This window comes from Mirounga angustirostris, unplaced genomic scaffold, assembly GCF_029215605.1.
Source record: "Mirounga angustirostris isolate CCGP_5_RB_7025 unplaced genomic scaffold, mMirAng1.0.hap1 SCAF_16, whole genome shotgun sequence".
NCBI lineage: Eukaryota > Metazoa > Chordata > Mammalia > Carnivora > Phocidae > Mirounga > Mirounga angustirostris.
In genome coordinates, this window is record NW_026991724.1 from 23,334,047 (window position 1) to 23,350,418 (window position 16,372).

Consider the following 16,372-nt stretch of genomic DNA (forward strand, 5'->3'; position numbering starts at 1 on the left):
TACTGTATATATCAAGTATGTTAATGAGCACAAATTTATCAGCTCTGGTGCAAAATGAATTAATCAGCTCTAGTGCAAAATCAATTAATCCCTAACTCCCAGTTTCTTAAATATTTAGAGATATCTACTCAATCAATAGAGACACAATGGAAAACTCACTCTCTTGACAATGCTAGCTTTCCGATGTCTGGTTCTGTAACCACTCTGAGGTTGTTCTCTGGAATTTTCTTTTCTTTTTTTTTTCTTTAAGATTTTATTTATTTATTTGACAGAGAGAGAAACAGCGAGAGAGGGAACATAAGCAGGGGGAGTGGGAGAGGGAGAAGCAGGCTTCCCGGTGAGCAGGGAGCCCAATGTGGGGCTCAATCCCAGGACCCTGGGATCATGACCTGAGCCGAAGGCAGACGCTTAATGACAGCCACCCAGGTGCCCCTGTTTTCTGGAATTTTCAAAAGAAATTCCACTAAGGGCCTTAGTATTTCTTTGTTTGGGTTTGTTTTTCTTACCTAAATAGCTTGCACACTCAAAAAGTTTTTTTCACTTCTGCATAAATCCAAATAGAGAAAAACATTCTTTCCCCCATCTACTGATATTTATAAAAGCTTTACAATTTCCGTTCAAACAAAACAGAAACTGACTCTCGGTATAGTTTTCACTTTTGAGCGTTAGTTAATGCAGGTATTCCTGAAATAAAATGAAACTCATTATAGTCTTCATCCATCATTCCCCAGTGCCTGGAGTAAGATAAATCTAATTTTCATCTAAGCATTAAGTGATCTGTGTAAATTTCATGGAGCATTTTGTGTAAGAGCAAGTACGCAAATTGAGTACAGGGAAAAAATAATCAAACTCAGAAGACCTTGGGCAGTGTGATTGTATCTATCATGGAATTTGGACCCTGTAATACTTATGTTTCTCTCTGGCACCAAAAATAATCACTTTTTAATAATTAATTCATGGTCATATTATGCTATGCTATGCTGTGCTGCGCTATGGTAGGTGGACTCTCAGGATATGGGATTTATATCTCTAGAGTATTGTATTGAATACCTTTTGATCCTTCTAAAATACTAAATTCTCATCTGCCAGTGGCATCGACCATTTAGTTTTTCCTTGTCTCTGATAAAGGTGTCATGGAATGGAAAAACCTCTCTCCACACACTTTCTCTTTTTTATCTTATCCTTGAGCTTTAATATCACCTTCTTAGAGCTCATTTCCCTTGTTTTCCAAGGTGACTTTTGTGAAGATGACAGAGTATACAATATGCCTTGGATTTGATTGTAATTCTTATCTGCCAGCTGAGAAACCTTGAGCAAGTCACTTTATCTTTCAAAAACCCTGTTCCTCATATGTAAAATGGGAATAAGTATGTCCTTCCCTGCCTCCGTAAATCAGATTTACTAATTATATTAGTTTATTAGGGCTGCCGTAACAAATTACCACAAACTGGGGACTTAAAACAACCAGAGATATATTCTCATAGTTCTGGAGGCCAGAAATCCAAAATCAATGTGCTGACAAGGCCCTACTCCCTCCAGAGACTCTAGAGAATTCCTTCTTTGGGTCTTCCAGCTTCTTTGTTGGCTGTATACATTCTATTGCTTGTGGTTACATCATACCAATGTCTGCCTCTCTGGTCACATTCCATCTTCCTTTACTCTATGTCAAATCTACCTCTGCTTCACTCTTATAAGGACACATGTTTTGAACTTAGTGCCCAGCAGGTCATCCCAGATGAAATCCTTGTCTCAAGATACTTCATTTAATTACGTCTGCAAAGACTCTTTTCCAAGTAAGGTAACATTCACAGATTTCAAAAAGAAAAAGGACTTGGATCTGTCTTTTTGGAGGTCACCATTCAGACCACTATACTCAACACCATCTTCATATAATCTAAAAAAAATTTTCCTCTTATAATAACAATTAAAAAATAGTTCATGTAGCTTCCTAAAGAATTTTAGAAGATGCTTAAATTTTGCAGGCTACTTGATGAGTCCTAAGCATAGACCAGCCTCTGTATATTTCCTTTGCAAAATGGAAACCATGTAAATATTTATAGAACTGTAGTACTGCATGGTTATAGCAGAGTAAGTTTTTCTGTTAAAAAAGTGTTAATTCATTCTATGTGTACTTGCAAACTGCTGACTAAACATTGTTTGGTGTTAGTCTAGGAACTTCCAAAAGAATTCACAATGATTTGCAAAGTAAATCTTGGTTGGTATTTTATGGCTAGATATACTTTATTATTAAATATTAGGAAATTTGATAATGATTAACACTTGATAAACACTGATATTATGGACATCGCGTGGTATTGTGGACAATCTAATGAGGGAAAAAAAAAGAAAAAAGTAACAAATGATCTAATTAGGTGGCTCAGAAGATCCAGTTGCTTGTTGCAGATTTAGTATGTTGGTACACTTTCAATGAATTATGTAGGAAGTTATAATGGTACTGGAGGAGACTGGCTTCAAAGAGTCTTAGTTTTTATTAATTCATTGAAGCCTGATTGTTTCCAACAAGACTTAGTGTTTAGAGTAAAAATGTATACATGAAATATAGATGGTATGATCTTCACTCCATATTCCTAGATATTAGGTATTATAGACACATATATCTATATCTAATTTGCTGAAAGCCCATAGATATGGTATCTTTATTGCTTTGCTAGGTTTTTAGAAATAAACAGCAGATACAACACAATGATAAGAACTTAATTAAATCTCTTGTCCATACCTACTCAACAGAGTGCCTGTTCCCCTTCGTTTTGACCTTCTTGCCATTTTCATTCCATTTTACTTAACCAAGAAAATTTGAAATAAATTTGCAAGTCAAATGCCAGGAAACATTTCTCAGAAAGACAAAATATCTACTGATCTTCTCTTCATCTATTCCTTTGGTCATAAATATTTGTCTGGTTAATGCCTTCATTAACTCCGGCTCCTTGTTGCTTTTGCTTGCATGTAAAAGGATAAACAAAAGCCATAGCTCCATGATTTCTAATAAATGGGAGCTAGGCAAAGTAAGATTTCTGCATCAGGGTAACAATAACAGATGAACTACAGTAAAAACAATAGAGCATTTAATTTGCCTGCTTTATTTTATCTGGAGGGAAGAAAAAGGACAATGTGGAAAGAACATGGGATATTTAAATAATAACAAGAATAATGACCTTTCTTTTTCTACTAAAAATACAGAGAAAATAAATGGAAGGAAAGATATTAGTTATGACTGTGGGAAAATTACACAAATAATGTTAAAGTATTATCCAGGTAGACAGTCTATCTCTGTAGATAGACTTTGTGTTTTTCATGGAGTATGCATACAGAATTAATTAGGGACTACAATACTATTTTAGTCTGCTCAGGCTGCTATAACAAATACTGCAAACTGGTGGCTTAAACAACAGACATTTATTTCTCACAGTTCTGGGGTTTGGGGAGTCTAAGATCGAGGTATGTTTCATTATGAAGCCTCTTCTCCTGACTGCTTGTAGGGGGCCACCATCTTGCTGTGTGCTCACATGACCTCCTCTTCGTGAACCCACAGGTGGAGAAAGAGAAGCTCTCTTGTGTCTCTTCTAATAAGGGCACTAATTCAAGGCCCTACCCTATGACCTCATTTAACCCTAATTACTTCCTTACAGGATCTATCTCCAGATATAGCCACACTGGGAGTTAGGGATTCAACATATCAATTGCAGGAGGGACAGGAGCACAAATATTCAGTCTATAACAATACTTAGTTTATTTACAAAAGGAAACTTTTCTTATAAGGGTATCAATGTTCTATGAAGGAAGGTCTTTTGATTGCCAACTCCAAATGATTCAAAGACTGAATATTAACAATCAAAGAAGACATTCCTCCTAAACTAACTATAGGAGATACTAATTCAGACTATGCACCTCCCTCTGAATATAAGACTAAGTCATCCAATTTCAGCTCAGTAAAAGGGAATTCTGGTGTGCACTTCTTTTTTTTTTTTTTTTAAAGATTTTTTATTTATTTATTTGAGAGAGAGAATGAGATAGAGAGAGCATGAGAGGGGGGAGGGTCAGAGGGAGAAGCAGACTCCCCGCTGAGCAGGGAGCCCAATGTGGGACTCGATTCCGGGACTCCAGGATCATGACCTGAGCCGAAGGCAGTTGCTTAACCTACTGAGCCACCCAGGCGCCCTGGTGTGCACTTCTTTAACATGATGGTAGTTCATGTATTTTAGATATCTGAGATGGTACTTCAGATATTCTTTCCCTCAGTCTTCTCTGTTTGAATCTAAGCATTCTTAGTTTATTGCTCATGTTACACGATAAGAGGTATGCCCAGATTAAATCTTAGAAACCATGAGTATTTCTCTTAAATGTCCACATAGACTCAGGCTATATATCCTCTCCAGCAGCCTAAAATCAAACCTTCTCATGGACTTATTCTGAATCATATATAATTCCATAATTCCCTAAGACAAAATAACATGAAAGGAAATAAATATGGGACCCACAAATTTTGGCTAATGATTACCTAGTCTTTCACTCACTTAAATATTTGCTGAGTACTCATTATGCATCTTAAATTGGTTATTTGTTATCCTTAAGTTCCTCAGTTTATTTCTGCATCCCCAGGGCCTATCACATTCCTATTAGTATACTATTTCTTTGTAATAAATGATTTGATGAAAATATAAAGTTTTTTTTTTTTTTTATAAGATTGCATAACAAATCTATCTGGGAAAGTTGGGAACAGTTAGTAAAGGAAATTATCCACAAAAAGAAAAAAAAAAGGCATTTAAGCACAGACATAAAGAATGCATAAATATTTATTCAAATTGGAGCTAAGGGACGGCAGAGAGATTATCAGGCAGAAGAAAGAGCAATTACAAAAGTGCTGAGGAGTGAAGATCCTTAACTCATAAAAGGCTAGGATGGCTAGAACATAGCGGATTGCTAGGACATGAAGCAGGAGAATGAGACAGAGGCTAGACCGTGCAAGTCACATGGGAAGAAAAATAATTTGTAACAGAAATTCTAAATGGACTTAGCAAGCTTCTAATGTATAGTGATTTGATCACTTCCTTAAAACTGAAACATTCCAAATAAAAGTGGATAAAATAACCTGACCAGTGTTGTTATGAGGATCTTCGCTCAGTGTCAAGTCCTGTGCTGAAGGCTGGGAATAGAGCCTGGACTAAGGCTAGTCTCCCTCAAGGGGGTTAGATTCTAGTGAGATAATACACACATTTTACTGAGTATTATCTATTTTCTCTACAAGGTCAAAACCATTGCATAAAAATTCTAAGACTTTAATTTTAAGATGGCTGTTTTTGATACAGCCTCTAACTACTTCCAGTAAAGCTCTAACAAGTAAATCTGGAGGGAAAAAATGGCAACAACTAAACATATAAGTGAATATATTGATTTATAATGAATCTGTTATTAGAATCTGAAGGGAATTTCATACATAATGGTATAAGGTAAAACACTGTCTGAAATAAAGCAAGCCTATACATCTACTATTTATCTGGTCCCTACTTTACTATTTATTTGGTGTAGACCTTGTATTACTCAGCCAAGGAGTAAGGACAATGATACCACTGTTTTGGGAATACTGTCATTTGAAGTATGCTTGGTGCTGCTGGTCCACTTTCCCTCCCCACCAAGATCTTTTCCTCAACAGTCAGTCATAAGCAGAAATAAATGGGTTTGGAGTATGAAGCAAGATTCTGGACACACAGGCCTTCATCTTCCTTGGTATAAAGCTGATAAGCAAAACATTCCAGGAGGATGAGAAAATGGGAAAATCCCTAACTGGAGGAAATATAGGGAGTACTGATATTTGACTATTTCACCTACTGAGAATATCCAACAACCAGGTGATAAGGTTAAGATACCCGATCATCTCAATGCGGCAACAATACATGAGATGGGCAACAACTGGACATGGCTCTCCGCCTGGACATTGGCCCTCCCTCCAGAATGCCAAATGCTTTTGTTCCACCCTCTTCTTAAATAGATCTTGATAAAACACCGTCTTCCATTTCTCAATCCTGTTTATACATACTCAATTTCAAGAAATTTAAATTAAAAAAATCATGACATACATGTCTATGGGCTTTCAGGGATCACTCTTTTTTTCCTCAAATTTTCTGGTTTTAGAAAATGTTTTTTCTCCAGTAAATCATTATCAGGATATGCTCTTCTGTTGTTCAAAAGGAAAAAGTAAATGCAGTAAGGGCAAAAATCAGGAGCAGAAGCCACGAGGATAGAATAGGTTGCAATGCAGAGGCAAGATGACAGAAACTGGAAACGCATGAAAATATGAAGGACTGAAAAGATTTTTAAATAATACCATAATGTAATTGAATCCAGGTTTAGAGGTATTGAACAACTGTCCTTTATATGACTGCCTTTTCCCTTCTCATCATTGGAAAGAAAAAAAAAAGAAAAAGAAAGAAATCAAGGAGAAAAAAAGAGTGCAAGTAAACAGATGATAACAAAAAGTGCCTTCCAATAAACACCATCAGTCATCTTGAGAGTCAAAAGCTGTTTCCTTTTTTAGTATCGAGAACAAGGTACAGGTGGTTGCCATAATTTCTTATGCTCAGAATTGTGTTAGAGAGTCTAGTTAGTATAGTACATTAGGAAAAACATTAATATAGGCATCTAAAACTGTAAATTTCCCTCTAAGCGTTGCTTTAGCTGCATCCCTTGCATTTTGATTTGCTGTATTTTCATTGGCATTGTCTCACAATATTTCCTAATTTCCCTTTTGACCTCTTCTTTGACCCAATGGTTATTAAAGAAAGCATTGTTTAATTTCAAAATTCACTTACATTTTAATATAATTTCTACTCAAGTTTTTAGAGGGATTGCCATAGAACTTGATAATCTCTATTCTCTATTTCTCAGAAATTAGCAAATGAACAAGAATAGCCAAGATACAGAAGTGCATGATGGGGAAAATAACCTAATAAACGTCAAGTTTTATTATAAAGTTTCCATACATAAAAAAGCTTGGTATTGATGGAGGATTATAAAAAAAAAGCTTTGAAACATAATAGAGAGCCCCTAAATGATGAGGATTCACAGAAATTTGACTTGTGAGACACTGAGTGTTTAAGAGCAGTGGGTAAGGGGTAAGTTCCTCAATAATAAACCTTAAGAAAATTACCAGGACAGAAAAAAACCCAATTCCTTACAATCACCTAAATGTGAAAGATAACATTATAAAAATATTTTATGCAATTCACAATTTTAAAAATAAGGTTAGAAACGCTAATCTAAAAGAGATTGAAAAAATTGACTATATTAAACTAAACAGCAACAAAAGTTTTAAAGAAACCAACCACAACTTTATAGAAGATGTGCAACACATAGAAAAAAAAGGTATTTCAAATACAGGAATTTGAACTGTGTTAAAAATGTTGATATTTGTTTTTTAAATGTATACGGTAATGACAGTTTCATTTGGCATAAAATAACTCAGGTAAGTCAATAATAAATATAAACACCAATCAAAAATAATAAAAAAAAAAAAAAGAGGGGGGAGGAGGAAATGAGTAGGCAGATAGGGAATTGACTTGCCTGAATGTAGCAGGTAAAATTTGGCAAAAATATCTCAGACTTCCTCTACTCAGTCAATAATTTTCTGTACATAGGAGAGTAACAACATATGCACATGCCAGGTATAGTAAAAAATATGAGTTTAGTGGTGGACCCACCAATGCTTTTCTAAGTACTAAAGAGAACAGCTTTCTTCGGCAATGAGCAATACTCCTGCTGTAGTTTCTAAATTATCATTATAGATTGTTTTAAAGAGAGAATATGCAAAAATAGTTTCCCATATAAATAATGTCAACCACAAAAAAACAAAAGCCTCATTGTAATTTTATTAACTGCATCTTGAGGAACAATTCCCATCTTCTGTTTTGAACTATAGTATATGAAATCATCTACAAATGTTCCTTGCACCAATTAACTGTACTCAAACTTGTCACACACTTTCTGAAAATAAAACATGGCTATATATTCTCTATCTGTTGTGAGATAATGTTCTCCTGTTTTTAGCATAGTGGTATTTCCTTCTAGGTCATGGAAATAAAGATAACTGGATCATTTGGTACATCACTGCGTAACTCTATTAGAGACCTCTTTTCACTCTTCAAATTACTAAATAATGAGGCAAAACCAGAAGAAATTTAGAAAAAATAATGTTAACACCATCTAAGTGTTTTCCTCTGCTTACTAGCAAGGCATTATAGATCCACTTATATCTCAAACAAAAGTAAATATAATTTATACATCTATTTTGGGGAATGACTATCATTTTTTTTTGAAATTCTAATATAGCACTACATGGTACAGAAAATTTAACATGTTTGGGCACCTGGGTGGCTCAGTTGGTTAAGCGACTGCTTTCGGCTCGGGTCATGATCCTGGAGTCCCTGGATCGAGCCCCGCATCGGGCTCCCTGCTCCGCGGGAAGCCTGCTTCTCCCTCTCCCACTCCCCCTGCTTGTGTTCCCTCTCTCGCTGTCTCTCTCTCTGTGTTGAAAAATAAATAAAATCTTTAAAAAAAAAAAAAAAAAAAGAAAATTTAACATGTTTATTTAATGTCACTTGAGTGGAATATCTGTTCATGTATTTGAGTGTGCTGGAAGCCAGAAGGACATTGATGACCAGGAATTGGACAACAATAGCTTGGAATCCCTGCTTAATAGGCAACAATGAGGTAGCCAGGTGTTCTAGGGTCTACAAACTTGCCAATATGTGAAAAAAAATCCTAACTGAAATAATCCTTTTGCCCAAATAACATTACACACATTAACCAATATTATGTTTATTTGCTTTTGTCTAGAATATCAGTAAGATATGTGTTCCCATTTTGAATAGATAGGTCTTTCATTAATCAAAATGAGAAAATATTAATAATTAATATATACAGTATGACTATAGTTCATGAGCTAGGCATGAATGACCACAAGAATTTATTTTGGGGGTAAAACCATGAGAACCATAGGGCTAGCATGCATCCAATCACTCCTCACTGACAAGTTTTACCTTGAACTGAAATGCACCCTTCATTATTGCTTAAATGTCTTAAAGTATTGCTCTAGATAACCAATACATCTTTCCATATTAATTAATAACATGCAAAATATAACATCTACTTCTGTAACTTCTCATTTTATTCTTATTTGTGTAACCACTACAGGTCTTCTCTACAGAGTTTTTTTTTTTTATTTGAGAGAGAGAGAGAGTATGAGAGAGAGCGCAAGAGGGGGTAGGGTTAGAGGGAGAAGCAGACCCCCCACCGAGCAGGGAGCCCGATGTGGGACTCGATCCCGGGACTCCAGGATCATGACCTGGAGCCGAAGGCAGTCGCTTAACCAACTGAGCCACCCAGACGCCCTTCTCTACAGAGTTTTAACATATGTGGCATATCTCCTCCAACTGGCAGTAAATGGGACTTTTGTTCTATCTTAGTTTAAGTGTGCAAGGGCATGAATGACTCTTTGTAGGTACCTGAGGGAATCAACAAAGTGCATTGTTTTGTACGCCATATTGTCATATAGTCTATCTTTTAATACAGAGCTTCCTCAACATGCCTCTCAAATGTGGTGAAATTCTGTCCAGCCAATTTTGCATTGTCAGGATAAATGAGAGAAAATTAAACTTAAGTATGGAGATACGGGTTGATTTGTGTCTTCTGAAAGGACACTTGAAAATTATTTTTATAAAAGAAATCTTTTGCATTTATAAAGTGATGGTAAAATGTCATTAGTCCATCATGAAGCCCTATTTATTAAACCTGTTAGGGTGTGGATATTTTGGTCCATGCCTACTGGGGAAGTAGGGAGAAGGGAGGGGGGAAAGAACCTGAGTGGTCCAGTGGAATTGGGTTATCTTGAGTTTTGCAGAGGACTTATGAACTAGGTGTTGTTTGGGCAGCCATTTTGAAATGATGCAAACTATTGTAATTTCCCTTTTTTCCAGATAATTCCCTCAGCATTTTGGCAAAGCATAATGGATTCAACCGCCAGAAGCAAGAAGTCTATCTTTTACCTATCATAATCAGTGATAGTGGGAATCCTCCTCTGAGCAGCACCAGCACCCTGACCATCCGTGTCTGTGGCTGCAGCAGTGATGGTGTTGTCCAGTCTTGTAATGTTGAAGCTTATGTCCTTCCGATTGGACTCAGTATGGGCGCCTTAATTGCCATATTAGCATGCATCATTTTGCTGCTAGGTACGTATTTCCTTCAAAGCTTAATGGTCATCATTTTTCTGGTTCATAAATGACTGTAAATTAGGACAGCAAACCTGAACCCCAGTCAGGCGTCAGCATTCTTTTGGGGAAAAGGAATTTCTTGCATTTCTGCAAGCTTTGAAATCACTAAGAAGGAGTGAAGGGAAAAAAGTGCTGTGATAGCCAACGTCCAACTGGAGGACAATTCAGTGCCTTTTTCAATCCCACCACCAGTGAAAAGATAGAGTATAATGGTGGTGGAAGTGGGGATGGACCTTTATGTGGTTAGAACAGCATGTATTCTATAAAAAGGCCTGCAGATCTGATATATATATACCAATTTACTGCAGTGGGAGGCTCCCTGTATGAAAATACTCTTTTTCCTAAATAATGTATAGGTTGGGTTGCTAAGTCCATCCAAACACAAAGTCTGGTGAGATAAAAAGAAAACAAGCAAACAAAAAATTTTTTTTCAAAATTATACTGTGTTCCTCAGATATTTTCTTGATATCAACATCAAATTAAAATGAAGACTGCAAATTAAGGAAAGCTTTTTAGTAACTTTTCTATTAAAAATATCCAATTATAGAAATGAGATTAGAGAGTAGGAAGATACACAAGAGGAAAGTCATACCTTATCCTGTCTTTAAGTAAAGACTATGTCAGTTACTATCTTTCCAGTTGCATCTGTTCTGCTCACCCAGTGTCTGGATTAACATTATTTCTAGCCATATTTTACCCCATGAACCCCATGAAGTTTAATTTAGCTAACCTGGCTTGTTTAGGTATGTATCCGTTTCCCTTTGCCCACCCATAGGCTTACCTTCTGAGACAGAGGAGCCCCAGGTTTCCTACAAGACAACAAATTGTCCATGCCAATTTGACGTTCATCTTGATATATCACTTCATCTGTGAATGAACATTATTTGATTGGAGAGAGTCTTGAAGAGCTGATAAGACACAAAATATACTAGATATGATTAACTCTGCTTCTTTTCTTTATAGAAGAAGGGCATGGAATCAAAGGATTTTAAATGGCTTTTCCAAGAGCCACAGCAAGTTAGTTATTTTATCTGTTCTGTTTTCTATTTTCTGCCATTTATTCTAGAGCTTTTAACATTATTACACGCAGCTTTCACCATGGATAGATGCAAACTTACTCTTTTAACCCAGCTTCATCACCACTGAGTACACAGAAGCAACCTGGAATAATATTCATTCAGAATTCAATCCCCATCCTTCAGAAAGGTGTTTAACTTAATTCCCACGTGAATGGTATCAAGGCAATGCCACTCTCTCTTAACACACACGATGCAGTGCTTGTGAAATTATCTGCAAGTTAAGCTAATTGTTATTTCACACTTTTCCTACAGTCATCGTGGTGCTGTTTGTAACTCTGCGGCGACATAAAAACGAGCCATTAATTATTAAAGACGATGAAGATGTACGAGAAAACATCATCCGCTATGATGATGAAGGAGGAGGAGAGGAAGACACAGAGGCTTTTGATATTGCGACTTTACAAAACCCAGATGGAATTAATGGATTTTTACCCCGTAAGGATATTAAACCAGATTTGCAGTTTATGCCAAGGCAAGGGCTTGCTCCTGTTCCGAATGGGGTTGATGTCGATGAATTTATAAATGTGCGGCTACATGAGGCAGATAATGACCCCACTGCCCCGCCTTATGACTCCATTCAGATTTATGGCTATGAAGGCCGAGGGTCTGTGGCTGGCTCCCTCAGCTCCTTGGAGTCCACCACCTCAGACTCAGACCAGAATTTTGACTACCTCAGTGACTGGGGTCCCCGCTTTAAGAGACTGGGAGAACTCTACTCTGTTGGTGAAAGTGACAAAGAAACTTGACAGTGGATTATAAATTAATCAGTGGAACTGAGCATTCTGTAATATTCTAGGGTCACACCCCTTAGATACAACCAATGTGGCTATTTGTTTTAGAGGCAAGTTTAGCACCAATCATCTATAAACTCAACTACATTTCAATGTTGAACCAAAAATTAATAATAAAAATAAAAAGTATATGTTAGGAGGTTATAAATCTTGTGGAGTGTGAATTAAAGTACGTGGAGTGTCTAGAAGTCTTTGGATATTTGATATTTACCTAACCACCACAGACAGAGATTGGGATCCTGGCTAATCCTTAGAGAGATGGTTTAAAAAGAGGAAAAAATCAAAATTAAAAGGTGCTTTCTTAGAAAAATGGACCTGCAAGAAATGTGCTGCTGATATGTGTCTTCTGCAAGGATTTTTATAAATGCAAATGGTTTTTTCCCCTTCACCAATAAGGATCCCGCCACAAATGAAAAAGCAATACTTGGTCTGCTGTACATGATGACTTTTTGGAGTTTTGGGAGGCCTCCTAGATTATACGGTACGGTGACCACACATTGTACATAACTGTTGGCCCCACTCATCAGAGACTGAATAGCATCTTTAAATATTGTGTCGAGCCTTAAAATATTCACATGTTCCTAATCCATTCCAGGGTGGGGATTGCCAACTCAGTGGTGGAAGGAGAGAAATCCCATTCAAACAGGCTTGTTTTCTGGAAGCAGGATTACTCGTTCCCTCCACTTCATCTTCTTCCACAAGGACACAAAGATAAACTGTATCACACAGTGGACTACATAAGAGACAGATGGTTTTATTGCTAGCGCGTGAATTTATTTGTTTAATCCTCGAAATAAATATTTTATTGATGTCCATTAATGCTTTTATTTATTAAGGTTGGTAATCTATAGATTAAGGGACTATATGAAAAAAAAAACCCTAAATTATATCCATTAATAATCCTTTAGATTGTTTTATATAAATATATATATATATATATACAATGAATGTTTAATACATGTACATTTCGATGAGATGAGTATGGCAGGCAATATTATCAAAGGGGGAGCTAATAGTCTCTTTAGAGTAGAAAGTGTTATTGTGGCTGGTGATGGCAGGAGCAGCATTTTCCCAGAGAAACTTTTGGACTGTTTTCTATTTTGTTCATAATCCTAGTATTTGGTGTTTTTACTACAAGCACAAACATCTGAAAGTATGTGAATATTTAAACTCTAGACTTTTAGATACCTACATAATGCCCTGCCCAATAAACACGCTTCAAGTCCCCCCCATTGTTTTAGAGCAGGAACTGGTTTGTACATAATTTTACTGCTTTTGTTTTATAGCACTTCTCTCCCTGATCTTCATGGTGATGCACAGAAAGTCTTAGACTCCAAAAAAGAACAGCACTAGAAGATGTGAGCATATTCAATTTGTAACACAATCCTGCCATTTAGAAGTAGAAAATGTATGATAAAAATCAAGTACTACATGCAGATCATTTTAATTTTCTACTTTGCTTTAATGCAATATTGTTTATTTACTTCATGTATTGTATTCAGAGAAACTCCTGTACTGTTTCCTACTTTGTGAAATATATTTTTATAAATACCTTTGTTGTCATCATTTTTTTTTTCTAATCAGATGAAGATCTGTTAAGAGAGACACCAACTCTAATTAGAATTCTAGAATGTTCAACTAAATCATCCCAAGATCACTTTGATTTGTAAGAGTCTTTATTATAAAGAAGCAGAGAAGTAAAATGGCCTGGCAGTGATCATACAGCAAGCTACCAGCAGGGACATTAAAGGAACGTGGTGTATGGAAAGGCTAGTCCAGCTGTGTCGGTTGGGTCCTCCTGGCAGCAGAAGCTGAAACAGAGTTAAGATTAAAGGAAAAAAGAAGCAGGAATGAGCAGGGCAAGACTTCAGACAGGGATACAGGTCTAAAACTTGCAGAAGTAAAGTGATCAGCGAGTAGGATTTAGCAACAAAGATCTACACTGCAAAACAGACCTGACCAACTTCCACCAAATGGGTTCTGAGTCAAAGACTGTCTGACGAGGGATCTCTCATTGGGGAACAAGTAGTTGGGGTCTAGTTCCCCTGCCATCTCAGTTCTTGGCTTGGGGTTGCCTGGGAGGAGCATGACTTTAGCTTGAATACCAAAGATGCCAACTCCTGAAGACTGCCTCCACTGTGGCAGAAACAAAATGTTTGAATATTAGAATCTACAACTATCCAGGGACTTAGTTGAGTCACTGAGTTCCCACTGCCTGAGAATAGTTCATGTTTTATGCTTATCACTCTGGCTACTGGATACTTTTTCTTGAGGTCCTAGTGATAGTCTAAAGTGACTTTGGCTTGGCACAGTGTCTAAAACAAATACTTAGTGAATGTAGATTATTCATAGTAGTTGTGACAGTAAGTAGTAGTAATAATCCAACTAAGGTGAAATCATTACCTTTTTACTTATCTCTTACTTACCAGACTCATTTCTACGTACTTCTCAGTGAAGAGCACCATAGATTAGAGACCTACAGATACGTCTAACAGAAAAATTACACTCTTTTTCAGGAATATAAAATCTCTATCTTCAGTCTTGGCAATCAAAAGGATAATATTTATATGGTGATTTAGGCAACTCAAATACTAGTTGCCTAAATCTTACTTCAAAATTTACTTTGCTCAGGAAGGGAGAATGAAAGTGTTAATCTCTTGGCAATTTACTTTGCCACCACATTAGCATTTCGTGCTTTAAAAGTCCCTCTAAGGTTTTGTAATACGAAGTCAGGCAAATAACACCATGTTCAACGATACTTTTAGAGTACCCTGCATTAACATAAAGTTCTGAGGCTCGCGCATGCGCGCACACACACACACACACACACACACACACACACACTGACTTAAGCACTTTGTATTTTGTCAATAGACTTGTTAGGACTTCCTCAACCTAGAGAGGGTGATGGGATTCCTAGCCTTTTTCAGGATTTGAGTACCTGATGCTCAGCTCTTTAAGACATTTTCTTAACTTTATCTAAGTGACTATTTTTGTCTCTGCATTGTTTTCGCTTGCAGCAATACTAACATATGTCTTACATATACATGTGTGGCTATTTTTCAAATAAAATGCTTATTCAGCCCACAGGCATTTTAATGTGACTGTAGGTCTTTATTGGGTCCTAACCATTAGTTGTTTTCCATTCTTGAAACTTACGCCTGTGTGAGGTTTCTCTGCCTAACGGAAGAGAACTGTTGAGTGGGAGCCAAGTGAGACAAAATTACCTCCCTCTGCCTACCTCACAACTCCAAGTTCATGTCTGGGGAACTGATGCATCCCTGGGTGACTGGACACCACATGGAATTAATTCAACCTCAACCCTGTCTACTATTTGAGCCAATCAAATTACGAAAATATCCATGTATGTATACTATAGAGTATTAAGAGGATACTCCTTACAAAAATCTTGCATGAGTACAGTTATTAGAAGATTAAGAATAGTTGATAACAGGATGATTAAAATAGTCTAGAAATTATACTCAAGTATTAACCTTGCACAGAATTGTGATTTCTGAAATATAAACTTGACAATGAAAATACTTTGGAAAAATGTGTAAGTATCTGTGTGTATATAAAATAAAAGAAAACTTAGATCCACTGGTATCACCAGTGAAATCAGGATGCTTAGAAAGAGCCAAATGTGTTTTTTGGAGAGTTTCCTTAATCAGATGCTTAAAGTAAGAGAAGTCTCTGCATGAGATTTGGAAATCTCATAGGAGCAGCCAGATTCCACATTGAGACTCAACAGAGTTCTGGGCTGCGCTGTGGTTTGGAGACGGAAAAGCGGGTGCTGGGAGCTAAGTAGCCAATTACTCTTTATAGCCACATAAGGACTGGAGGCAAGTAGGCCCTTCCAACAAGTTGTATTATGCGATCACTAGCTTTGCAGGGAATCTCACGAATGTATAACCTTCTGATTGCCTTTTTGATTGAAAGTTCCATCTGAGATCAGGACAGTGCAACCAGTAATAAGATTTCAAAAAATCCCATCACTGGCACTGTTGGAAAGGCTGAGCATGACTGAAATCCCATCATTGTCAGTCAAAAAGATAAGGTAACAGTGGGCATCACTACAAAAGCTATATAAATGCACAATTTAAACATGAATATCAAGGTGGAAAAAGAATATATGTTTATATTTCTATTTAGATACACATATATACCTAATAAAGTTATCAGGGTTAATTTTATATTTGTCATTTTTCATCCCACAATCCCA

General features: G+C 36.6%; 1 protein-coding gene across 2 annotated transcripts in view; it reads left to right on the plus strand.

Moving 5' to 3' along the window:
• CDH8 (cadherin 8) overlaps nucleotides 1–12,415 on the plus strand; it is a 343,095-nt gene extending 330,680 nt beyond the window's left edge. For both annotated transcript variants that reach the window (XM_045891003.2, XM_045891002.2), the window contains 2 exons: nucleotides 9,987–10,238; nucleotides 11,612–12,415. In XM_045891003.2, coding sequence (XP_045746959.1) covers nucleotides 9,987–10,238; nucleotides 11,612–12,105 — 746 coding nt within the window. In that variant the 3' untranslated portion in view covers nucleotides 12,106–12,415. The remainder of the gene's footprint in view (nucleotides 1–9,986; nucleotides 10,239–11,611) is intronic.
• The last annotated feature ends 3,957 nt before the right edge of the window (nucleotides 12,416–16,372 follow it).